Genomic DNA, 26,788 nt, shown 5'->3' on the forward strand with positions numbered 1-26,788 from the left:
CAATTGAGACATCAACACCTATTTGCCCTCTGTTTCATAAAACCTACCTCTGTGACCAAATCCTCTCAGGTGGATGTAAAAGATTCTATGGCACAATCCCAGACTGGAGCGGGGGCATTCTCTCTGGTATCTTAGTTGGTGTTTAAAACAGATTATCTAGACATTTATTTCATTGATTTTTATAGCCTTTCACGGGAACATGATCATACAAAACATATTTGAGATGTTACAGAAAACAAAATCACCAAAACACTCCAGCGCCTCAGTCATAGAAATGTGCAGCATGAAAACACACCTTTTGTTCCAACTCGTCCATGCCAACCAAATATCCTGAATAAATCTAATTCCATTTGCCAACACTTGGCCCATGTCCCTCTAAACCTTTCCTATTCATATACCCATCCAGATGCCTTTTAAATATTGTAACTGTATCAATCTCCACCAGTTCCTCTGACAGCTTATTCCATACACGCACAACTTCTGCATGAAAACGTTGCTCCTTAGGTCGCTTTTAAATCTTTCCCCTCTCACCTTAAACCTACATGCTCTAGTTGTGGACTCCCCCGGAAATACCGAAGAAGCTGGGATAAGAAGATCAAGGTGCCATTTACTAGGGACATCCAACTTCATGAAATGTTTTAATGAGTAAATAAAGTGATTTCAGGGGCAGCAGGGTTCGCAACCAGAGGAGACAGATTTAAGATAATAAGCAAAAGGATCGTGAGAGGGATTAGTTAGACAGGAAGGAAGGAAAGGTGCACCAGAAGTTACGATGTGGAAGCAATCCCTAAAAAAAATGATGGAAGTAGATTCTATAGCAGCCACTGTGTAATAATACATAAATATTTGAAGGGGAAACATTGCACAGGGCTACAGGTAAACAGCGGGTTTAGGGATTAATCAGAAAATACTCAAGATTAACACAGACAGTTTGAATGATGCTAGAAATCACACAACACCAGGTTATAGTCCAGCAGGTTTATTTGGAAGCACTAGTCTTTGAAGCTCTGCTCCTTGACAACAACCTGATGAAGATGCAGTGCTCCGAAAGCTAGTGCTTCCAAATAAACCTGTTGGACTATAACCTGGAGTTGTGTGATTTTAACTTTGTACATCTCAGTCCAACACCGGCATCTCCAAATCATCAGTTTGAATGATCTCCTATTATCTTTTCTCATTCTGGAGCATTGTGATAAACCTTCAAATTTTTTGTGCAATTTCTCATTCTCAAATTAATCCCACCAGTGACATTCCAGCAATTACCAATACCTTACATAGATTAGATTATTTACAGTATTGAAACAGGCCCTTCGGCCCAACAAGTCCACACCGACCCACCGAAGCGCAACCACCCAGACCCATTCCCCTACATTTACCCCTGCACCTAACACTACGGGCAATTTAGCATGGCCAATCCACCTGACCTGCACATTTTTGGACTGTGGGAGGAAACCGGAGCACCCGGAGGAAACCCACGCAGACACGGGGAGAATGTGCAAACTCCACACAGTCAGTCGCCTGAGGCGGGAATTGAACCCGGGTCTCTGGCGCTGTGAGGCAGCAATGCTAACCACTGTACCACCGTGCCGCCCTACTGTATAACTCAAGCTACTTCCATGGGACAACAATTGGTATAGAATTTTGGAAATCCAATGTTATTGCACTACAGTAATCTTAATTGGAAAAATATTATTGTTCTGCCTGCTCCAAATTACACTTTGCAGGAAATTATTCACAACATCGCATGTAGTGAAAACTGATCTGACTTCCACAAAAAAAGGAAGAGGAACATGGTTTTAGAATCCATTGCAATTTCTTTCCTGTAATTTAACAAGTATGATGTCACTAATTCGAGTGAGATATAGGATGCTTTTTCTTTCCTCTCTGAAGGTCATGATTCTTTGTGACTCTTCCCTAAAAAGGCAGTGGGAGTACAGACTTTGAATATTTTTAAGAAGGATGAAGATGGTTTCTTGATCATCAAAACAGTGAGAAGTTATCAGGGTTATGCATGATGTGGAATAATCAGATCAACCATAATCTTATTCAACAGTGGAGCAGACTTGATGGGCTGAATGGCTTACTCCTACTCCAGATTCGTTTGTTTAAATTTTCTTATGTTCTTGGGATGCAGCATTGCCATGGACCTCTCTCTCCACTCACTAAATGTCAGAAGACCAGAACAAGTAGGAACAGGCGTAGGTCATTCAGCCCTTCAAGCCTGCTCCATCATCCAATAGGTTCACGGTTGGTCCTACATTCCTCTCATCCATTTTCTTGCTCTTTCCCCATAACATTTTATTTCCCAACAGATCAAGAATATGTCTGTTACAGGTTGAAATATGCACAAGGACTGTATCCCCACAGCTCTCTGTTGTAAAGGGTTCCAAATACATTCAACCTCACTTGTTCCTCCTAATTTCAGTCTTAAATTGGCACTCCATAATTCTAACACTATGCCCTCCGTTCTTAGACTCTCTTCTGAGGGGAAATATCCTCTCAGCATTTACCCTGTCGAGCCCCTTAAGAATCTTCTTTAGTCCAATGTGAACACCTCATGGTAGCCTACAAACCTATCAAAACACTTAAACAGTGACTAATGAACCTAAAGGATCAATTAGATACTACCAGCAAAACCAACATCATTTACAAAATATCATGCAAGAACTGTTAAAAAAAACTGCATCAGACAAGCAAGTGGGAAACTTGCCACCAGGATACACGAACATCAACTAGTCACCAAAAGACATGACCCACTATCACTAGTTGCCATACATAAAGACAAAGGACACCATTTTGACTGGGACAACACACGCATCCTAGGATAGGTGAAACAAAGACACGGATGAGAATTTTTAAAGGCATGGCGTCCTAACCAGAACTCCATCACTAAACATATCGACTTAGATCCCATCTACCTTCCCTTGAAAAAAGAACCGGAAATGACATCACCCACCTTAAGAAACCAAGACTTATAAATTGAAAGGCAGGACATACCATCAGTGCTTCACCAAAGACTCACTGATGATGTTACCTAGTCATGGTGATGACATGTCTGAAAACAAACATTCCAGCTCAGTGAGCTAACTTACATACTTATCATCCACCTGAGCTTCAATCTTCTCAAAAATTGCTATCACCTCTCAGTCTTCTAAATTCCAGTGAGTAGAGTTGCAACCTGTTTAACCTTTGCTCATGAGGCAATCCCTCTAGACTGCGGCTCAACCTCGTGAACCTCCTCTGAACTGGCTCCAATGCAATGAAATCTTTCCCTAAATAAGGGGATCAAAACTGGTCACAGTACTCTTGATGTGGTCTCCCCAGCACCTTGTACAGTTACAATAAGACTTCCCTACTCTTAGACTCCAACCCCCTTGAAATAAGGGCCAACATTCTATTAGCCTTCCTCATTACCTGCTGCACCTGTGTGCTTGCTTTCTGTGAGTCATGCACAAGAACCCCCAAATCTTTTCGTATTTCAGGTTTCTGCATTCTTTTTCCATTTAACATCCCAGTGGTTGGTTTTATATTCACATTCTAAATCCTACAAAGGCTATCAAGAATATCTGTATTTTTCCATCATTTAAACCCATGGCTTTTAAGGACAGGTTTGCCTGTCCATCACCCTCAGTAGACAGGAATTTCCTTGAGGGTTTTCACTCATCAACGACTGCAACTCCTTACAAACAATTATGTCCATTTGAAACGTAGTCCACCTCATTCAATCGACAGCACCTCTAGCGTTGCAGCAGTCCGTCAGTACTGCACTGAAATGTCAGCCTGGATTATCTACTCACGTCTCTGCTCAAGGGTATGAGCTAACACCAAGGCAAGACAGCTACAAGTAGATGTATGACCATCAGCCTATAAATATGTGAGGGCACCTCGATATACATGTTAGTCTCCAGATCTAAAGAATCTTTGCAATAATAATCTGTAACACCAAATGGCATCAAAACGTGAAAAATGTGAGATGGATGGATAAAGCAGATAGCCCACGAGCATATATGTAAAGATTTATTCTAAATAATTAAATATTTATGCTGTGCAAAAGCATCTCACTCTTAAAGCAATGACAACCATCACAGTATAAAAAAAGGCAAAGGAAGACCAAATGATGTTGAATGGAAAGTCTTGCATTTATACATTTCCAAGCACTATAAAGCACACTCACTGACGTCAAAGCTAATATAAGTAAAATTGCTGTAATCCTAGAGGACCATTGGGCTGCCCTCTCATCGAACAGAGATGACTGGTGGTGGTTTAACCTGAGGGTCACCATGCCTCAGGCGGGGGAGAGGTCGAGAAGAAGATTCCGCCATGGTGACCTCAGCCAGTGCGGGAATTGAATGTGCACTGTTGACATCACTCTGCATTGCAAACTAGTCATTCAACTAAATGAGTTAACCTCCCCTCCCACTACCCCTCATAGTAGGAGACATAGCATCAATGTATGCACAGCAAGCTCCCAAAGCACAATGTGATCATGATTAAATAATATGTTGCTTTTTTTTTTCGATTTGGCAATAACTGATTGAGGGATTAATACTGACCAGGACATTTGGGAGAGCAACCCTACTCTTCAAAATAGCACCAGCGGCTCTTTGACGTCTGCCTCAAGAGGTAGACAGGGACTCAGTTTAACATCTCACCTGAAAGATTACATCTCAAATAGTGAGCCCCAGCTCAGTACTGGATTGGAAAGTTAGCTTGATTTTGGTATTCAAGCCCCGTATTGAACCCAGACCCTGGTGAGAAACACAGAAACAAGAAGTGAAAGGACAAATCGAACCAACTACCTGCTGAACATTTGCCACCCGGAAGCAGGGAGAGAGATTTACAGCTGAAATAAAATCTTCCAACTTGGCTGAGCACTTCTCCTCTCACCTGACCAAAAAATTGTGACACAGATCATTTTAACTGACAACACTAAATCACTTTCCTCATCTTATGGAGAACTAGTTATGACATTACACTCACATTCCTCATAGCAACTCTTTTCAATCACATCAATCTCAAACGATTGCTGAAAGTTGGGTGTTTCAGATCTCTGGAGATGCTGGCAAGCTGCCAAAAATATACATATTTCATTTTTAATTAAAGCTGAAATTGAACATGCCCTTCTAAAAACCTCATAACTCCATGAACACCCGTGTGATTAAATATTGGGTGGGAGCCCAAATATTAGACACATTTTCCAGATTAATTTGGAAATATTTTCTAGATTAGGAGAATAAAGTCCCCTTGCCTGTGTTTTCAAGGGGAGGTAGGTGGCAGGAGAGTGTAAGCAAAGATAAAACGCCTTTGTTCTGCATAGTTGACAAATTCCATGTTTGACTCCCTGGTCCCAGCAGTAAATGTACCTCAGGACTCCTCACTTATAGGTTTGGAATTTGACAAGATTCCTGTACTCTATTCCAAACCCCCAGTGTCACTTAATTTTACAGCAAAGTGGGGCTTCTACATGAGGCATTGACATCTAGGTCAGGACACAACATACAGAAGTTAAACTATGAGGCACAATTCCTGATGACAGAGGCAGAGTCTTGTGTCACTTGCTGTTTGTGTGCTGCCGACTGGTGCACACAGAGTTTAATGTTACTTTAAGTACCAGGAAGGAGCCACGGGTAGTCACACAGTAGGGCATGGGCAACTCAACTCTCAGACAGTGACAGTGCAGCACCATGTGGCTGTGAAAGAGCCCCTGCACAAACACCAGACTCTGCAGGCAAGAAGCAGATCAAAGGAAAGGGGATGGTGCAGGGTCACACAAATAGACACAAATAGCACAGAAACAGACCCTTCGGTCCAACTCATCCATGCGGACTGAGATTCCCAAACTAAACTTGTTCCATTTGCCTGCTTTTGGCACATATCTGTCTAAACCTTCCCTACTCGTGTACCTGTCCAAATATCTTTTAAATGTTGCAGCTGTACCTGCATCAACCACTTGTTCTGGCAGTTCATTCTATTTACAAACCACCCTCTGTGTGAAAAAGTCTAACTTTGAACTCCCCTACCCTATGGCTGTTCATATTATCCTGCCACTCATGATTTTATACATTTCTAGAAGGTCTTCCCTCAACTTCCTAAGCTCCAGTGAAAAAAGTTCCAAGCTATCCAGCCTCCCCTCATAACTCAAACCCTCCATACGCAGCAGTATCCTGGTAAATCATTGCTACACCCTCTCCAATGTAATAATATCCTTCCTACAGCAGGGCAACCAGAAGTGCACACAGTCCTCCAGCAGAAAGCAAACTCTTGGCAATTCTAAATTAGCAGTAGAATGGGCACCACCAGGTTGGAAAAGGAGAGAGGGTTGGCCAAATGAAGCCCAACAGAGAACATTTAAGGTGGGGCCTTCAAGAGCTGGACATCACCTGGGTTGCAGTGAAAGAGATTGCAATGGATCAGAGTCTTGCTGCTGACTGTCCCAGGCCGGACCAGAGGAACCAAATCCAAGGGATACATGCCCCATCAATCCCACCTCCATTCTTCCAGACCAATCATAGACCAGTGAGCCTGACGTCGATGGTGGGCAAGTTGTTGGAGGGAATCATGAGGGACAGGATGTACATGTATTTGGAAAAGGAAGGACTGATTAGGGATAGTCAACATGGCTTTGTGTGTGGGAAATCATGTCTCACAAACTTGATTGAATTTTTTGAAGAAGTAACAAACAGGATTAATGAGGGCAGAGCGATAGATATGATCTATATGGAATTCAGTAAGGCGTTCGACAAGGTTCCCCATGGGAGACTGGTCAGCAAGGTTAAATCTCATGGAATACAGGCAGAACCAGCCATTTGGATACAGAACTGGCTCAAAGGTAGAAGACAGAGGGTGATCGTGGAGGTTTGTTTTTCAGACTGGAGACCTGTGACCAGTGGAGTGCCACAAGGATCGTTGCTGGGCCCTCTACTTTTCGTCATTTGTATAAGTAATATGGATGTAAGCATAAGAAGTATAGTTAGTAAGTTTGCAGATGACACTAAAATTGGCAGTGTAGTGGACAGCGAAGAAGGTTACTTCGGATTATAATGGAATCTTGATCAGATGGGCCAATGGGCTGAGAAGTGGCAGATGGAGTTTAATTTAGATAAATGCAAGGTGCTGCATTTTGGGAAAGCAAATCTTAACAGGACTTATACACTTAATGGTAAGGTCCTAGGGAGAGTTGCTGAACAAAGAGAGCATGGAGTGCAAGTTCATAACTCCTTGAAAGTGGCATCGCAAGTAGATAGGATAGTGAAGAAGGCATTTGGTATGCTTTCTTTTATTGGTCTGAGTATTGAGTACAGGGGTTGGGAGGTCATACTGCGGCTGTACAGGACATTGGTGAGGCCACTTTTGGAATATTGCATGCAATTCTGGTCTCCTTCCTATCAGAAGGATGTTGTGAAACTTGAAAGGGTTCAGAAAAGATTTACAAGGATATTGGGAGTGTTGAAGGATTTGAGCTATAGGGAGAGGTTGAACAGGCTGGGGCTGTTTTCCCTGAAGCATCAGCAGCTGAGGGGTTTATAAAATCATGAGGGGCATGGATAGGATAAATAGACAAGGCCTTTCCCTGGGGTTGGGGAGTCTAGAACGAGGATAAATGCAAGGTGCTGCATTTTGGGAAAGCAAATCTTAACAGGACTTATACACTTAATGGTAAGGTCCTAGGGAGAGTTGCTGAACAAAGAGAGCATGGAGTGCAAGTTCATAACTCCTTAAAAGTGGCGTCGCAAGTATATAGGATAGTGAAGAAGGCATTTGGTATGCTTTCTTTTATTGGTCTGAGTATTGAGTACAGGGGTTGGGAGGTCATACTGCGGCTGTACAGGACATTGGTTAGGCCACTTTTGGAATATTGCATGCAATTCTGGTCTCCTTCCTATCAGAGGATGTTGTGAAACTTGAAAGGGTTCAGAAAAGATTTACAAGGATGTTGGGAGTGTTGAACGATTTGAGCTATAGGGAGAGGTTGTACAGGCTGGGGCTGTTTTCCCTGAAGCATCAGCAGTTGAGGGGTAAGAAGGGCTTATGCCCAAAACGTCGATTCTCCTGTTCCCTGGATGCTGCCTGACCTGCTGCGCTTTTCCAGCAACACATTTCCAGCCCATATACTGCCCTATGCTTTTCTCAGTGTTTAACAAAGACTGCCATTCACCTGTGATTTGAACAGTGGATCTTACCCTCATGCCACCTTGAGCTAATAATAAATCAAGTTCCTCACTGATTTCAGCATGAAGGTCTCATGTAAATTTGGAGGAGCAGTGATTCAATGAGTTTTCATTTCACGCAGTTGTAGGAGAAACAGAATTAATCAACCGGCCTACTCTGATCCCCAACGTTGATCATGTAGATGGTTCAAATCCTCCTTCTAATTCTTGCTTTTAGCTTCCTCACAAGGCACTGCATCCCAGTGGCCCCATCAAATCATACTCAATGTCTTCATTGCTGTGGGGTTTGAACTCACAACTAACACTAAAGGCAAAAGTATTGCCAACTGAACCGAGCTGACACCTCTACAAGCTTGAGGTGAGTTGGCCAGTTTTCAAACAAGCTTCATAATAAATAAGGAAGAATTAGAAAACTCTGAATCAAGTAGAAAGCCAGCAGGAGATGAGTGACAGTCTTTTTTATCATTGGACCAAACCATGACTTCATAATCTGAGACACAATGGGTCATAAGTGTTGGTGGCTGATGAAGAAGGTAATGACTTTGGTTCCAAACCTCTGCATGACTGGGTGGTTCCATTGTCTTCGATCCAAACTGATATGAAGTAATCAATGGAAGTTGGTTGATCTGAATTGCTATCAACGGTTATCATTGTATCACGTCACTCCCAGGATAGTAGAAAATCTAGATACAACCTGAGGTTGTTTTAATCATAAATTTCTACGTTCCTCAGAAAAACACGCTTCTCTTGACATATGAGAATAGCATGCTGGTAAATCAATGAATTCCAACAAGTTATAACAACAAAGAGAATGGACACCAGGAAATTCCACCTCACAAATTCCACCTCACGAATTCCCCAGGGCCTGATCATCCTCGTCAGGGTCCTAAGGCTTAGACAAAAACAAAACCCCTCCAGAAGTTACGGATGTTGAAGACAAACCCAAAAGGCAAGGTGAGTAATAAACAATTTCAAAGTAGAACACAGTCCTTCCCAAAACTATTAAAATCTTTGCTTTATGTTTACATTCGACTTGTGAGTCACAAGTAAAATTAAACATTTTCTTCAGTTGTGGCATGAGAAATGATCACTGCCTTAAATCACTATCACTGCAAAGAGTCCAGAAAGGCTTCCTAAAGGTTGAGTAATTTATTATGTGCTAAAAAAATGTGCTGCAACGTAAACTAATGGGAAACAGACGCAACGCTGCGGTGCTTTTATCGGTGGCGTGTTCGGCAAATGGTTTGGAGATACTTGCAATCGTCAGAATCAAAGAGTTGGGGTTGAAAGGAGAAGATAAACCACAGGAACACTCCAGGCAAGTGAGCAGTCAGGTCCTTCACAGTATTTCAGTGCTTTCTGAACACTCAGTGTTGTGCTTAATCAAAATAATCATGCTCGCAATGCGGAGTGGAAAACCTCCGCAAATGAAAACTATCTGTCTACACAGCACACTGCAAACCACTGCAAGTACTCAGGTATATACTCTCAGAGGCTGCTGAGTGCAGAAAGTCACTGTAGTCAGAGGACTATAGGATTGCTTTTTCATCAAAGAGTGGTTTAACCTGAGGGTCAATCCTCAGGCAAGGGAAAAGGTTGAGAAGACAGGGCCTCCCTTGTAACTTCAGCCAATGTGGGAATTGAACTATGGACACATATGAACTATGGACAAAAATAGTGGCATAGTGATCATGTCACTGAATTTACTAATCCAGAAGCTGAGGTTAATGCTCCTGGGACTAAGGCTCAAACCCCACCATGGCAGCTGATGGAAGTTAGACTCAACTACGTAATGAATCTGGAATTGAAAGTTATACACAGTCATGCTGACCATGAAACTATTGTCCATTGTTGTAAAAACCCATCAGGTTCACTAAATTCTCTTTAGAGAAATAAATCTACTCTTCAATCTTTACCTGATCTGACTCCAGACCCACATCAACACAGGTACATCTGAATTATCCTTAGATCAACAGCAATTAGGAAACGGTAATGTCTGTGGACCTTGTCACTGCCCACATCTCATGACTCCAACATGAACAGGTCCTACATCATTTTGCAAACTAATCAGGATACAAAACTTTAAATGAACAACCTCTGACTTACTCTGGTGTCAATTTCGGGAACACGTTACATTGGGTATAGAGCACAGAGGAGGGAAGCCAAGTTGATGCATTTTGGTTCCAGCTTGGCCAAGTTGAAAATGATGATTCTGTACATTGTTACTACACTTCAAAGGTACACTATTGATTGCGAAATGAAAAATGCCAGAGAAATGCAAGTCTTACTTTTTACTCTTGAATGCTGGTCGTGAGCAATTTTAAAGCTGCGTACAGTCAGTTGTTCAAGAAAGATTGTAAGGATAAGCCAGCAATTGCAGATCAGTTATGCTGATTTCCATGGTGAAGAGAACTCCACAAAACAATTATTCGGAATTAGTAGTCACATGGAAAAAGGATGCATTGTTTAAGGAGAGAAAGGAAGATTGGTTGGTGAGCAAAGGACAACCCTCTTCCCCCACAAAGGAGGTTTCCCACTTCTTTCCAGACAGCACATTGCCCAGTGAAAGCAGTTAGGACACCCACCCAACCTTTACCTTCCCCTGCCATTAACTGGACCCTTAAGGGCTTTCTAAGGTCCAAGGATGGCTGATATCTCTGACTCCTCCCCTGTCTACACTACAATATGAGGGACCGATCCGAGCTGGGTTAGAGGAGCAAGACTTTACAAGTGGATGTCACCAGCAAGGCCAATATTTGTTGACCATCCCTAAATGCTCTCAAACTGAATGGCTTGCACAACCATTTCAGAGGGCAGCCAATAGTCAACCACCTTCCTACGGGTCTGGAGTCACATGTGTGCTAGACTGACTAAGAATGAGAGATTTCCTTCCCTAAAGAACATCAGTGAACCAAATGTGTTCCGATATTTCTCATCAACTACCACAAACCTCTGGAGCAGATGGGACTTGAAGGTACAGAAGCCTGAACACACGCCGGTTTTGAAACAGTTTCTACCCTTCGGTTGTTAGAATACTGAATGGACTCACAAACTCTTAACATTCACCTGTACCTGTGTTTTTGTTTTTGCCGCTGTTTATCTATCATTTACTTATCTATGTTACTTAACTGTGTGAGCTGCCTTTATTGCTCGCAAGATAAAGCTTTTCACTGTGCCTTGGTACACGTGACAATAAATTCAATTCAATTCAACCAGGAAACTATCATTGCACCACAACAGTCCCAATACCATTTAAGTTTTATGGCAATCTATAATATTCGTCATGGACATCATTACTGAGATTAGTTTGCAATTCCAGATTAATAATTGAATTTAAATTCTACCAGCTCCCAAAGTGACATTTAAACCAATGGCCCCAGGGCTTTATTTGAGTATCTGTGTTGTCACTTTAACTCGATGTCTATATGAACAAATTTGGTTTGCTCAGAGGAGTTAGAAATGGTCAACATCACTAGGTAGGTTTATTTATTTATATTAGACTATAAGTCCTAACTCGCCTGTGTTATGGTGCACTTTTAAACAAGCTATACATTCCCAAATTCCGCAAGCCAACAAGGAAAACATTAAACTATGTGTTAGAACTTTCTGCTGCTGTCTGTCATTATCTCATGTTAGGGTTTAACATCTCACCACAATGTACACAATATGCCAAACAACAAAGACAAAAATGCCAAAACAATTCCTTGGCACATTGCAAATGGCAAATTTACACTTGTGCAACCCACAGATTTCTATCCTATCATTATAAATGGATGGAAAAATCGCAAGCCAGGAGCATGACAAAGAGCTGCTCTTGGAAATTCTAACCCCAAACCCCCTTCAAAAGTGATGCATCAAGTGGCCCCAAGCCACTAATGACATAGTCTTTTCAACTCACATAATGCACATTTGTTGATGTAAAAACACAGCCAAAGTTCACATTCACCACTTACATGCATTCTGCCTGATAACTCTCATATAAAGAGAGTTTGCAGACTTACAAAGATGCATCTGTTTCCACAACTCAAGGCATCACATACATAAGATGAAGCACATCTTTCATCAAAGCCATCTATATGATTGTATAAGATTATATAGATTTGTCCATTTGAAAGGTACTGATAGTGGAGCTAATTTTCATTTAATGGGCATCTAATCATTTATCTCAAACAGCTTTCCCACTTCTTTCATCCTGGTGATAACCTCCAATGTCGGCCCAGCCCTTCATCTACTTTACATTGTTTTTCATTTTATGTAGGACACCGCCAAAACTGGCAAGTTAACTAACCCCAAGTGCCCTCGAGATGGTGGGAGTGAGTGGCCTTCTCAGTCTGGGCATCTGGTATCTGTAGCAGTTTGATATAATTGAGTGGTTTGTTGAGTCTTTCAGAAGAAAACTTTATTTGGAACACCCAGTATTAGTAGAGTGCCTGCCAAATGGATTGGGTAGAAGGTCGATTACAAAAACATTTCAGTCCATTAGTGCTCCAAATTTTCCCCGTTCCTCGTCAAAAAAAACGCAAAGTTTGTCGAGTTTCAAAACCCAAATTCAAAGGGGGAGAATAAGATTGAAATCTCTAAACCACATGATGTCGAGAGTTCAACAGCACCACTCACTCACTTGTTCCATTTGTACAGTCTCTTTTCGTAAGGGTCAGTTCACCTAAATTCTGCAATCTGAGTTGATGCCCGAGTTGGAAGCAAACATGAAAGGACTGGATTAAGGTAAACAGTCCTCCTTTCAAGCACTGGCAATCGCCATTCCAAATCTCTTATCAAGCAAAACAAACAGCCAACACAAAGAGTTGAACAAACAAACATGGCTCCGGCCAGTTTAATGAACAATTTATACAGTAAGACCTTGATGAGGGCTTCCCCTCCCCCAAGCACCTACTCCATCAAGACAGCTAATTAAATCAAAATCTGAATTGACTTCCCAAATGTAAACAGGCCTAAGGCTCATCTTAGATCAAGTAAACACAAGTTTAGAGAAAAATGTATCCTTTCACACAGTGGTCAACAGGGAAGACTTTAATTTTGACTCAACTCAAACCCTGTTGCAAATTCACTTCATGGTTTTGACTCTAAAAACTAATAATATTGGACCCAGCAAGCTTCCCAAGCTCTCATTCATGCCTCAGTAAACAGAGGAATATCTTTTATTATTTGAAAAATGCACTAGATCCCTTTTCACAGAAAGTCTTGGGGAACAATATAAAACATACAGTTGTGCTGGATGTGCTGTAAAGGGGGAATTTGCAGAGATTTTGTTTTTCATCAGTCAATGCACCATGTCTTACCATACAAAGAGTTTTCACTCAGCTATTTTTGCGGGAGACATAGTTAACACATCAGGTAGTGTTATACAAATGGGATTCTTTCATGTACTTAAAACATCTGAGAACTGTCAAATCTGTATGACCTGCTGGTTCATCCCGGTTGACACACAGTGTCTGGAAAAGTCTAGGCTGTCTTCAAAATTGCTAACATCTGCACGACCTCCTCCACACACACACACCAACTCAAAAGCTACAGCATAATTCTATTTGCCATTTCTCAGGCTGGGCTGCACCACTAATGTGCACACCTCACCATGATTACATCAGCTACCCTGAAGAAAGTAAGACTCACATTGATACAGTATCTTTCATGACCTTGGAAACTTTCAAAGCATCTGAGTGGGGAGAAACATGGGGTTTTGGAGTTTGTCACTTTTACAACGTAAGAAATGGGGTCACTAAGTTGCATGCATTAACCTCCCACAACCAGCAATGTGACAATGACCAGACAATATAGTCTTGTTGATATTGACTGAGGGATAAATGTTGATCAGGGTCGGCAGTATGCACTCCCTTGCTTCAGGATAGTTTGGACGCATTCCTGTGAAGCACCCTGGTAAGTTTTACCTCATTAAAAGGCACCATAATTTGATATTGTCAAAGATGCTATTTAAATGCATATTGCTGTTGTAAACTTGTCACGATCAAAGTAGTTACTCACCACAATATCATCATTGACAAAGAAACTTCTCAAGGTGGTCCACAAACAGGACAGCAGGTGCTGAGCTAGGAAGCAGAGGACTGCACAACATCTTGCCCACAAAGCTGAGATTTGAGAGGATTTATGTGAATGTGGAAAGAGAGAAACAGGCCAAATCTAAGGAGCTTGTGGACTCTTTATCTCCATGATCAAGACCATCTGTGCAACTTCCTCTTTCCTTTGCTCAATAAATGTTCCCAGTTGTTCCCTCCCAGACAGTGTGCCTGGACACTAAAACTGAAGAAGGCATCAGCATTACGCCAGGAAAGTAAATACCCAAACTCCATTCCTCAGGCAGAGCCAAAATTCATTACAAAGCCATGAGATGACTTGTGTGTAGTAAGAGAAAAGGGTGCCATAGTGGCTATGTTACAGGAATGGTTAAATCCAGAGACCCGGGCTAAAGCCTTGGGGAAACACATTCAAATCCCACCATGACAGAATTGAATTGACAAATTGAACATATCTGGAATTAAAACCTATTTTGAGGAATGGCAACGATGAAATGACTGTTGTAAAACCTCAGCTGGTTCACTGGTTTCCTCCTCGTGGACCACCCTTATCTAATTCAGCCAGCACATGTCTCCAGACCCACAGCTATATGATGGACTCTTGACTGCCTTCTGTAATGGCCTAGAAAGTCATTCAGTTCAAGGGCAATTAGTGATGGGGGCATAAATACAGGCTTTTCCAGTGGTGCCACAAGCCTTGAACAACAAAAATAAAAGGGGAAAGGGAGGTGAGGCTACATCAATGCAGCAGACGCTGCTTGTCCAAGGCTGATTAGTGTGAATGGCTCTAACTTTGCTCAAAGAAGCACTGGAACATTTAGTGTAAATATTAGATCCTCAAAACGGTTTGTTTTCCCAGCAATAACAATTTCAAACGATTCCCAGCTAAAAATAAGTGAAATCACAATATACTTAGAGTTCGACATCTGGGCATCAGGGGTTATACCCTGAGGTGAGATTTTACAAATTAGGTTCTCATTCTCTAGAATTTAGAAAGTGAGGGGTGATCTGATCAATGTCTTCAATAGACAGTATGAACAGGAACGGACTGGATGGAGATTCTACAGCTAGGGGGTGTAGACTGTGAATTAGAGCCAGATCATTCGGGAAGCACTTCCACACACAATGGGTGGTAGAGGTTTGGAACTATCTTCCATAAGTGGCAGTGGATGCTGAATCAGTTTTTATTTTTAAATTTGAGAGAGTTAATTAAGCAAATGTATTAAGGAATATGGGTCAAAGGCAGGGAGGTAGATGTAGGCCATAGCTCAGCCATGATCGCACTGAAGAGTGAAACAGGCTCAAGGAATTACCTATACCTATGTTCCCTCAGCTCCTGATTATACCACTGAGCTTTCTGAACTCTTGTTTCGTACCCTGAATATTTTAAAGCTTCTTGAATCACTCAACTCTAATAATCCTTCAGAAGATTATGCAGCTTACAATTTCTGACAAATCTTTGGACCAATTTAACTGTACAGTCAGCTGAAGAAATATTGCATCAGAGAGACTCGTCGCTTAACCCTTGTAGCTACATGGTGATACGATGTGCTGAGGGAACACATGGACAATATCACAAGAGTTGCACCCAATATTGAGCTTCTCACACTTCCATGTAGAAGTTGAGGCAGAAGAAACCAGGGCACAAGGACATCAGGGCCCAAAGCCTGATAATACAGGGGCGGGGGCTGCTGGTCTCAGGTCAGGGTGCAGCTGAGGGCCCAGATAGGAGGCCCTGGAAGGAACTCCCATGATTAAAGCCAAATGGGATAAAGTGTTATTCAATTCTGGCCTTTTGTGGATCCCTGATTTCAAACGCTTGACCACTGACCAATTGTTAGCCCTGCCTTCAGCTCCCTAAACATGAAGCTGACTAAAATTCTACTTTTCTCCAATTTATTTCACTTCTCTCCTTCCTCCTTTCAGATGTCCTCTAGAGCCAATGCATTAGACCAAGCTTTTTGTGCTTCATCCTTGATCTCACCTTCGTAGATCTTTGTCAAATAAAAGCAGAGAAACATAGAAAGCAGGAGTAGGCCGTTCGGCCATTTCAGTCTATTCAATGTATTATGACTGATCATCCAACTCAATACAGGCAATCCCTGGGTTGCAAATGGGTTCCATTCTGGAGTCCGTTCACAAGTTGATTTGTACGCAAGTTGAGACACAACTCAGGACAATATAAAGGAACGGTTTTTAGGAAACCGGAACAGGAAATGGTCACATGTCAGATATTTAAAATTTCACCCCTGTATAAATTCACGTTTGTAAGTACAAGTATTCCTAAGTCAGACATTCGTATATCAGTATATTCGTATACCTTGTTCCCAAATTCTCCCCAGATCCTTTGATTCCTTTAGCCCCAAGAACCAAGTTTAACTCCTTCTCAAAAAAATTCTAAATTTTGGTCTCAACTGCTTTCAGTGTCAGAGAATTACACAGGCTCCCCACTTTCTGAGAGAAAATGTTTCTCGTCATCTCAGCCCTGAATGGCCCACCCCATATCCTTGGACTGCGACCCCTGGTTCTCTACACCTTGGTCGTCAGGAGCATCTTTCCTACATTTAACCTGCTGGAATTGTATTAGTTTCTAAGAGATCCCCCTTCATCCTCGGAAATTCTAGTGACTATATTCCTAATCAATCCAATCTCTCTTCATACCTGAGTTCTACAATCCTAGGAATCCATCTGGCAAACCTTCTCTGCACTCTCTTTATTGCCAGAACATCCTTCCTCAGATAAGGAGAGCAAAACTGCACACAATACACCAGGTATGGCTACACCAATGCCCTGTATAATTGCAGCAAGATATCCCTGCTCCTGTACTTGAATTTCCTCTACCATTCACCACACTTGTGCACTTAATTTTAGTGAGTGGTGTACGATGTACACCCAGGTCTCATTGTATCTCCAACTTTCTCAATCTATTGCTGTTCAGGTAATAATCTGCCTTCCTGTTTTTGCTACCTTACATTTATTCATATTATACTGCATCGGCAATGCATTTACCTACTCACTCACTCAAATTGTCCAAATGTTGTTTTATAACATTATTGTGAAGGTCCATGTGACAGTTTAGTATGCTCAGGTGTTATATGTGGGCAGCTGGCTCTTGCTGCCTTTATCTATAGTTGGTTCCTTTACACCTCCTGGAGGGTTGTTCAGAGCAGCATTTTGATAAGCACCTTCAGTATCTACACTGATCGCCAGAGAGTAGTGGTGGGTCTAGGATCATAGAGAAATCACCCCCACCATACTAGAGAAGGGACAAACCAAACAGGTTCTCTTGTTGGGTGCTACCAAGTAATTATTACTGGAAATTGTGCGTATGTTAAATAGTCTTTGAAACCCCCCCTTATTTATGACGCACCTACATGCTGCCCCTCAATGATGTTATCCAAAGGCACAACGTTCATTATCATAGGTACACTGATCTAAATTTGAACCCAGCCTGAACTCACCGCTACCTCTCTCAGCCCCTCCACTTCTGCCAAGTTATCAGAATGCTTATCTGATATCCAGTACTGGATGAGCAGAAATTTCTCCCAATTCAATACCAAGAATGGCTGAAGTAATTGTTTTTTGGTGTTCATTGCAAAGCCACCTTTTTTTTGTAGGCCAGCATTTATTGCCCATCCCTAATTGCCAAAGTTAAGAGTCAACCACATTGCTGTGGGTCCGGAGGCAAATATAAGCCAGACCAGGTAAAGATAGCAGTTTCCTTCTCTAAAGGTTATTAGTGAACCAAATGGGTTTTCCCAACAATTGTCGATGGACAATGAATTCACGGACATCATTAGACTCTTAATCCCAGATTCTTTTTGTTTTGATTTCGAACTTCATCATCTGCCATGGCAGGATTCAAACCTGGGTCCCCACAACATTACCTGGGTCTAGATTAATAGTCTAGTGATAATACCACTAGGCTATCGCTTCTCCATTGCTTAGCTGCCCAACTGCATCTCTTTGCCTTGCAATCGAGGTAACAGTTCTGAAGCAGGATGGGAAGACATTACAATTGACTCTGGCTAAAATGAGATGCATCAGAATGGGACCAGATGAGAGCAGTCCTACCTGACTGGATGCTGGTGCAAAACCATTGCAAGATGACAAGTCGAGGACACAGGTGCAAGCTTCCTTCTTTTAAAATAATATGTGCAATGAAATAAAATCAGATGATGGCTGCTACATTTGAAGTTTCTGCACATCCGGGCCCAGTACCACCCTAAGATTGAAAGTAAAAGTCCCACTCCACAGACTACTTCACAAATTTGAGATAGCCACTTCAAGGACATAATACAGGAGTGCTGCACGGTTAAGGGAGCTGTACTTCATTTGAGATGTTAAAGTACGGTTCCAGATGTAAAAAGGACCAACTGTTCTATTTCACACAAAAGCATTGAAGTTTCCTCCAGTCCATTGACTAATATTTATTCCCAACTCACATCAGTTAAACCCATTATCATTGCCATTATCACACTGTTGCCTGTGGGATCTTGCTGTGTGCAAATGGTTGCCACTTTTCCTGCCTTTCGATAGTGATTACATTTCAATGACTACTTCATCAGCTGTGAAAGCATTTCAAAGCATCCAGAGATCATGAAGAGGCACTATAAAAATGCAAGGTGTTTCCTTCTTTTATACAGCCACACTTGTCCACACCAGACAAGTACTGCCACATCAGTTTAGCTTCAATAATTGACAAAGTGATGAAAGGTGTCACCAATAGTCTCATCAAGCAGAACCTGCTGAGCAATAACCTGTTTGCTAGTTCTCAGTTTCGAACAAGCAAAACCTTTGAGGGACACTTGATTTGAAATGTTAACTTTGCTTTCCCATCACAGATGCTGCCAGACCTGCTGAGTTTCTCCAGAATCCACAGTTCTTTTTTATTTCAGTGCTCAGATTGGGTAGTGCCAGGTTGAGTCTGCAGCTGACCATATTACAGCCTTAATTGAAACGCACGCTGAAATACAGAGAGGAAGTGAGGGTGACTGTCCCTCACATCAAGGTGGCATCAAGGAGCCCAGACATGGGAATCGGGAAAAAGTTGTTTCTGGTTGGGATCATATTTGGCTTAAAGGAACATGGTTCTGTTTGTTAAAGGTCAATCATCTCAGCTCTGGGACATCATGATAAGAGGTCTTCAGGGTAGAGTTTTAGACTCAGCCAGCTTTTCTATCATAAAGTCAGAACTGTGTATGTTCACTGATTATTGCACACTGTTTACAATCATTCATGACTCTTTAGACACTAAAGAGTGAATATCCTAAAGCAGCAACACCTGCACAATATCCAGGTTTGGACTGATAGGTAGCAAGTAATATTTGTACCACACAAGTGCCAGGCACTGGTCACTTCAAACAAGAGAATCTAACCTTGGCATTCAATGATACTACCATAGCTCAATTCGCTAATGGTAGCATCCTGAGATTTATCATTGACCAAAACCTGAACTGGGCTGAAAATGTGTTGCTGGAAAAGGGCTTATGCCTGAAGAAGGGCTTATGCCCGAAATGTCGATTCTCCTGTTCCTTGGATGCTGCCTGACCTGCTGCGCTTTTCCAGCAACACATTTTCAGCTCTGATCTCCAGCATCTGCAGCCCTCACTTTCTCCTCAAAAACTGAATTGGACCAACCATACAAATCCTGTGGCCACAAGAGCAGGTCAGAGGTTGGGAATTCTGCAATGAGTAACTCATCTCCCAATTCCTCAAAGTCAGTCGACCATCCATAAAGCACAAGGCATAGCCTTAGAGAAAAGGGAAGACCTTTTAAAATGGAGATAAGGAGACACTTCTTCAGCCAGAGAGTGGTGAATCTATGGAATTCACTGGTACAGAAGGCTGTGGAGACCAAGTCATTGAGGATATTTAAGACTGAGATAGATAGGTTATTGAGTATCAAGGGAATCAAAGATTACGGGGAGGAAGCTGGAGAATGGGGTTGAGATACTTATCAGCCATGATTGAATGGACTGAATGGCTTAATTTCTGCTCCTATGTCTTATAGTCATTTGGTCTAAGTCAGGTGTGCAGTGGAATATTCTCCACTTTGAGAGATGAGTACAGCTGCAACACTACTCAATAAGTTTGGCATCATCAAAGACAAAGCAGTCTGCTTCATTGGCACCCTGCTACACTCATTCTGTCCACCACTGAGGCACAGAGTGTACCATCTATGTGATGCACTGCAACAACTCACTGAGCTCCTATGGCAGCCCCTTCCAAACATACGACTTCTGTCCCCTAGATAGACAAGGGGAGCAGAGACATGAGAATACCACTAACCATAAGCTCCACCCAAAGGCACACACCATTCTGATTGGGAATGATATCGCCATTTATTCACTGTGACTGGGTCTATATGCTGGAACTCCCTCCCTTGCAGCACTACAGCAAGGACTACAATGGTTCAAGACAGCAATCCACCTTCTCAAGGACAGTTAGGGATGGGCAATAAATGCTAATTTAACCAGCGATAACCACATCCCATGAAAGAATAAAATGAAACATGCACCTAATGGTTGAAGAGTTAGTGTGTTCATATCTCACCATGGCAATTTCCAAATTTGAAACCAACTTTAAAAAGCTGATGAAGAAAGGTCACTGGACTTAAGCATTTCTTATGCTGCCAAACCTGCTGAATTTTTCCAGCCATTTCTGCTTTTGTTTTATATCTCCAGCATCTGCAGTTCTTTGTTTTATTAAAAGAGCTGATAGTGATCATAAGGTGGTGGCAATACTAAAAGATACCAAATTGATTCTCTGATGTTTATTTAGGGAGGGAAAAGTGTCCTCCTTTTCTGAGCTCCAGTCAGACACCTGTATGATTGACTTCAAAAGTAACCTTGCAAACCAGTCAGCCGTAATTGACTAGGAACAGACAATAAGTTCCAGTCTTGCCAGAAATGCCCACATCCTGAGAAAACATTTAAAACAAAAAAATTGGATAGTTTTTAATTTTACTCAGAAGAGTTCTCATCACCTGTCCTTTCACGGGTCATATGCAACTTTGGAGAAATGTTTTAGATTTGGATGACAGCAGCATGACATCTAAAGACTGGGGTCAATTCTCACTTAACCACCCACTGCCCCAAGTAACTCTAAGACCTGTGCAAGCCATAAGTCAAAAGATAGCACCATGATTGGACCCCTGTCCAAAACGTAAGAAAACAGATCAGTGTGTACAGAACTTGCATTACCAAAGATTTTCAACCTTGCTTCCATTAGAACAAATTCAAGAATTCCAAATTCTAAACTGTCACAATAACTTATACAGCAAGAATAAATCCTCGGTATGCTAACAACTATATATAACCTGGAATCACTGACCCAAGAATACCCAAAGTGGAAGGGGGATATCAAGACTTGTCGTCGGGAAAAAGCAGAAGCCAGGGGCAAACAGAATAAGGGGTGCACTGCCACACCAACATCCCACCCACCCCCTTCCCGTGAACATGACCTGCCCCAATTATAACAGACATTGCAGTAGCCACATCGGTCTGTACAGCCACCTATGGATTCACCCTGAGAGTGGAAGAGAGTCATTATCGTCCTGATGAATGGATGAAGGGCTTTTGTCCGAAACGTCAATTTTCCTGCTCTTTAGATGCTGCCAGACGTGCTGTGCATTTCCAGCACCACTCTAATCTTGACTCTAATCTCTAGCTTCTGCAGTACCCACTTCTGCCTCATTATCATCTGCCAGGGACCACCAACGAAGACACACAACCAATTTAAGAGAATCAATCAAGATCCTAATAGTTATTGTTTGCTAGAAATGATGGACATTCATACAGGGACCAGTTCTCTGCAAACTAAAGGAACATGTTCAAGCCCTGTCCTTTGTTTTATGAATCACCCAGGAGCTTGGAGACAGTTCCTGGTCTCCATGGCAACATCTCAACTCCAGTTGACTTGCCAACCAATCAACACCCTTCCCTCCTGCAATGTAAATTATGGTGACAGTTTGAGATTTGCTGTTCTTGTGTTTGCCCTGATGAGCGCGAGAGAGGAAGCTTCATGGACAGGTAACTCTTTGTGTCAAAGGGAGTCGTAAATATTTTAAAATTCCGTTTCACATTGCACATCTGAAAAGGTGGGTCACTAACAGGGCAGCTGGAAGGGAATAATTAAGAAAGTGAATAAATCAGAGCCACTTGCCCAACCAGAGAAAAGGTGAAAGGAGCAGCGGTTTAGAGGACATTGACAAAAAACAGGAATGGAGCTGCTGAGGGAACAGCCAGCGTGTGCAGGCTGGGACAGAGTCACTCACCAAACCCTGGCATGTCGACACAGCCACAGAAGAAGTGCTGTCGTTCCTGATGTGTCCCTGATAGAAGCAGCTCGCTTGAGGCTCCGAGAGGGGTTCCTCGGTGACACCCTGCGAACCCAGTAGGTGCACCCTGAAACCTTTCGCCAGCACGTTCGAGGGTCTTAAGTCGAGGTGCAGCTCCTGGTCGGAGAAGGAGAGTTTGTAATGCAGGGAATCCATGGGCGCTGAGCGCTTCTCTCTGTTAGTCTGCACAGAACCTCCGCCCGGGTCAACCTTAACAGGTGTCACCAAGATATAGTCTGCAACGAGAGAGAAACAAAAGAAAACACTTTGACAGTACATGTTCATGCCTGAGCATCATGTGAAATATTGGAAAAGCAGGGGGGTGGGGGGTGCATTATTCCCATTGCCACGGGCTGTGCAGCAGACACGCTGGATGTGCACTGAAACCGCTGCCTATCCATCTCAATGTTTGTGGTGCCGTGAATAAGGACTATTCACTAAAGGTACCGTTGACACACTGGATCCGACCAAGGGAGCAGCGATTTAGACAGAATCGAAAAGACACTTTTCTTTTAGAAAGTAATCCACTCCACCTTCCCATCCCCCACCCCCTTCCAAAAACTTATCATTAATTCCTGCTTATTCGATTCGGTGGGTGGAATCTGCAAAAACATCCAAGTCTTTTCACCGGGTCTTGTTCTGGAGGTCAAATTCCCACCAATCCCCCCCCCCCCCCCCGCACCCCCCAACCCCCATCCCAGCGGCGGATCTCCCCAGGAGCTGAGTGCGGGTTGGGGGGGGGGATGGGGGGGAAGAATCCCAGTCTACTGCCTGGAGCTGCCTCTCTCTCTCGCTCCCCCACCCCTCCCTCTCTCTGTAATGGTGTGTGCGGCTCTCACTAATCTCTGTCTGTCTCTCTGCAGCAGTCTGTGTCCAGGTATGTCGCTCTGCCTGTATATCTATGTCTATGTCCAAGTATGTCTGACTCTGTCAGCACGTCTCTGTCTCCCGAGTCTATTTCTCTCTCCCAATCTGTAGTCCATCTCTCTCTCTGTGACTGTCTTTCTGTCTCGCTGACTGACAGTCTGTGTCTCTGCATCTATCTCTGTGTCTCTCTGCATGTTTCTAACTTGTCTCTAAGACCATATGCGATCCTCTGTGTCCCTCTCTCCTGACTATTCAGATGTCCACATCTTGCTTCCTTCGTGTGTCTGCACGTACAACTGTGTCGCTAAGTGTGTCTGATTCCCCTGTCTCCATCTCCATCTGACTTTTTCTGTAAGCCCCTCTCTGTTCCTGTCTGTCTGACTATGTCGCCAAGTCTGTGTTAGACCCTCCTGAGTCTTTTTCCCCATCCGACAGTCTGTCAATTTGTGTGCCCCTGACTGTGTTCTCTGACTGCGTCTGTCTATCTGAGTGTCTCTGTGTATCTCTATCTGTATTTGTGTGTGTCTCTCTCTGTATCTATGTATGTCTCTCTGTGTCTGTAACTGTGTGTACCTCTGTATATATGTCTGTGTCTCTGTATCGTGTTATGTGTCTCTCTATCTGTATCTTTGTGCCTGTGTGCCTCTATGTATGTGTGTGCCTGTGTCTCTGTCTGTATGTGTGTATCTGTGCGTGTCTGTGTCTCTGCGTGTGTGTTTCTCTCTGTATCTATGTATGTGTGTGTCTCTGTCTGTATCTGTGTGTATGTGTTTGTCTGTATCTGTGTGTATGTGTGTTTCTCTGTCCGTATCTATGTGTGTGTCTCTCCCTGACGCTGCGCGCCTTTGGCTCTGTGTGCTTCTTACATGCACATACTATAGCTCCCACTTTTGCATCCGCGAACATAACTGTGTTTAAAGAAAAAACGCATAAATATACAAACCATCGTTTATTCCAGTGTTCTCAGGGTTTTGAGGAGAGCCTGGATTTTCAGGAGACGCGCAGCAGGAGTGTAAAATCTGTGAAATGAGGGGAGGGCGAGGGGGAAGAGAAAAAAAGCAAGTCAAAAATTAAAACAGGTCAACAAATCTCCCAACAGTACTTGTCTGGGATAGCAGTCTTCACGAGCAGGGTGTCTCAAAATTAAAGCACGTTTACAGTTTAAACACGGGGCTGCAATAAATCGAGACAAAATGAAATTCGTGGCACCTGCCTGAAAAATATTAGCAAACCAGAGCGCTGTCAGCAGTTGCATTGCAGAATTATTCAGCGGCGCAGGTACATTCCATATCGCCAGGAAAAGACCATCCATTTCTCTTTTTTGTACTTCTTTCGCGAAGGGATTGGTTTTGTGTGTGTGTGTGTGTGTGTGTGCGTTTTAAAGGCAGCAGCCTGTTACCTCCCGCAAGAGGAATCCAGGACTAAGCTTCTTTGCAAACTGGGACTGCGTTCGGTCAACATTTTGGGTGTCGTGGCTTTGGCTCCAAGCGGTGTCCTTTTTGGGGCGAAAATGCTGGCTTTGCATTGGTTTGTGTAGTGGACAGGTAGGGCGATCCAGAGGTGGAGAAGATGGATTGCGGTGCTCCCTCTTTTTCTCTGATTCTATGAATGGGGAGAGATTTGAAGTTGCTTCACTGGCGAGACCCGGGGACCAATCACCGGGCGACATCGACAACGTAAACTCGCCCCTGCTGCGGATTCGCTGCCTGCAAAATGCATTCGCCGATATTCCTCTTCGCAACCATTGTTTTTAAACATATACGCACTGTACTGTATAGGTGTACACCGAACCATCTCATGGGTACGGTTCCTTTAAACATTGGACTCAGGACCCTCGCCTGGGGCTACTGTGAGACGTGACTCCACCCTTCCCACTGCGAGATGCACAGTCAAAAATAACAACCACAAAGCACCCCCCCACTTTCCTTCCCCATGAACGACCCTTATCTGGCAAAACACTTTTCAACCAACGTTATTTTTCGTTATGTAGGAAACCAAGCAGTGCACAGCAACCTCTCACAAACGGCAGCTAATGTTTTCAAAGGGTCTCCTGTTCTGATGCAAGGTCTCTGGACTCGACACGCTGACTCTGAAGAGGTCTGCAAAGAATTCTGACAGGCTTAGAGACGGTGGATAGTCAAAGGCCGTTCCCCAGGGTGAAAAGGACAACGACAAGAAGGCACAGGTTCAAGGTGGGCAGAGGCTGAATAGACTGGGGCTATCTTCCCTGGGGCATTGGAGGCTGAGGGGTGAACTTCTCCAGGTTCAGAAAGTTATGATTTGGAGATGCAGGTGTTGGACTGGGGTGTATAAAGTTAAAAATCAAACAACACCAGGTTATAGTCCAACAGGTTTATTTGGAAGCACTCGTTTTAGGAGCTAGATAAGGAGCAGCGCTCCGAAAGCTAGTGCTTCCAAATAAACCTGTTGGACTATAACCTGGCGTTGTTTGATTTTTAACTTTAAAAAATCATGAGGGGCATGAGTAAATAAGCAAGTCTGTTCCCCGGGGTGGGGGAGTCCCAAACTAGAGGGCATAGGTTCAAGGTGAGAGGGGGAAGATTTCAAAGGGACCTATGGGGCAACTTTTTCACACAGAGGGTGATGGGTGAATGTAGGTAACTCACGGTGACCTTATAAAGGTTTATGAAATCATGAGGGGCATAGCCAAGGTCTTTTTCCTAACATTAGAGAGTCCGAAACTAATGGGCATAGGTTTAAGGTGAGAAGGAGAAGATTTAAAAGTGACCCGAGGGGCAACATTTTCACACAGAGGGTGTGTATGTATAGAACAGGCTACCAGATGAAGTGGTGAAGGCTAGTACAATCACGATTTGGAGATGCCGGTGTTGGACTAGGGTGGACAAAGTTAAAGATCACACAACACCAGGTTATAGTCCAACAGGTTTAATTGGAAGCACTAGCTTTCAGAGTCCTGCTCCCTCAATCAGGTGGTTGTGGAGTAGGTACTCCTGATGAAGGAGCAGGTACTCCAAAAGCTAGTACAACCACAACATTTAAAAGGCTTTTGGATAGGTCCCTGAATAGGAAAGGTTTAGATGGATATGGACCAAATGCAGACAAATGGGATGAGTTAAGTTTGGGACATCTGGTCGACATGGGCAAGTTGGACCTAACGGTCTGTTTCTGTGCTGTATGACTCTATAACTTTAGATGCGTTCTTTCGAATTTAATTTTCCAAACATTGCAAAGTGACTGCTGTGTGGAACCTTTTGCACATTCTCCGAGCTGTTGGTAAGATGTGTGCTTGGAATTATGATGAAAAATTCACTTGCATTTATATAGCACCCCTCATATTTGCAGGAGGTTGCAAAGCACTTTCCAACCAATGAAGTAGTTTT

The 26,788-nt window shown here is 43.0% G+C and overlaps 1 protein-coding gene across 2 annotated transcripts in view; it reads right to left on the minus strand.

Moving 5' to 3' along the window:
• adamts18 (ADAM metallopeptidase with thrombospondin type 1 motif, 18) overlaps window positions 1-24,768 on the minus strand; it is a 263,961-nt gene extending 239,193 nt beyond the window's left edge. For both annotated transcript variants that reach the window (XR_006314069.1, XM_043706550.1), the window contains exons 1-3: window positions 24,640-24,768; window positions 24,370-24,445; window positions 22,497-22,795 (exon numbers count right to left, since the gene is read on the minus strand). Coding sequence is in view for 1 of the 2 variants with exons in the window: in XM_043706550.1 (XP_043562485.1) it covers window positions 22,497-22,795; window positions 24,370-24,445; window positions 24,640-24,738 (474 nt within the window). In the remaining variant the exon portion in view is untranslated. The remainder of the gene's footprint in view (window positions 1-22,496; window positions 22,796-24,369; window positions 24,446-24,639) is intronic.
• Window positions 24,769-26,788: the final 2,020 nt, after the last annotated feature.

This window comes from Chiloscyllium plagiosum, chromosome 17, assembly GCF_004010195.1.
Source record: "Chiloscyllium plagiosum isolate BGI_BamShark_2017 chromosome 17, ASM401019v2, whole genome shotgun sequence".
Lineage (NCBI taxonomy): Eukaryota > Metazoa > Chordata > Chondrichthyes > Orectolobiformes > Hemiscylliidae > Chiloscyllium > Chiloscyllium plagiosum.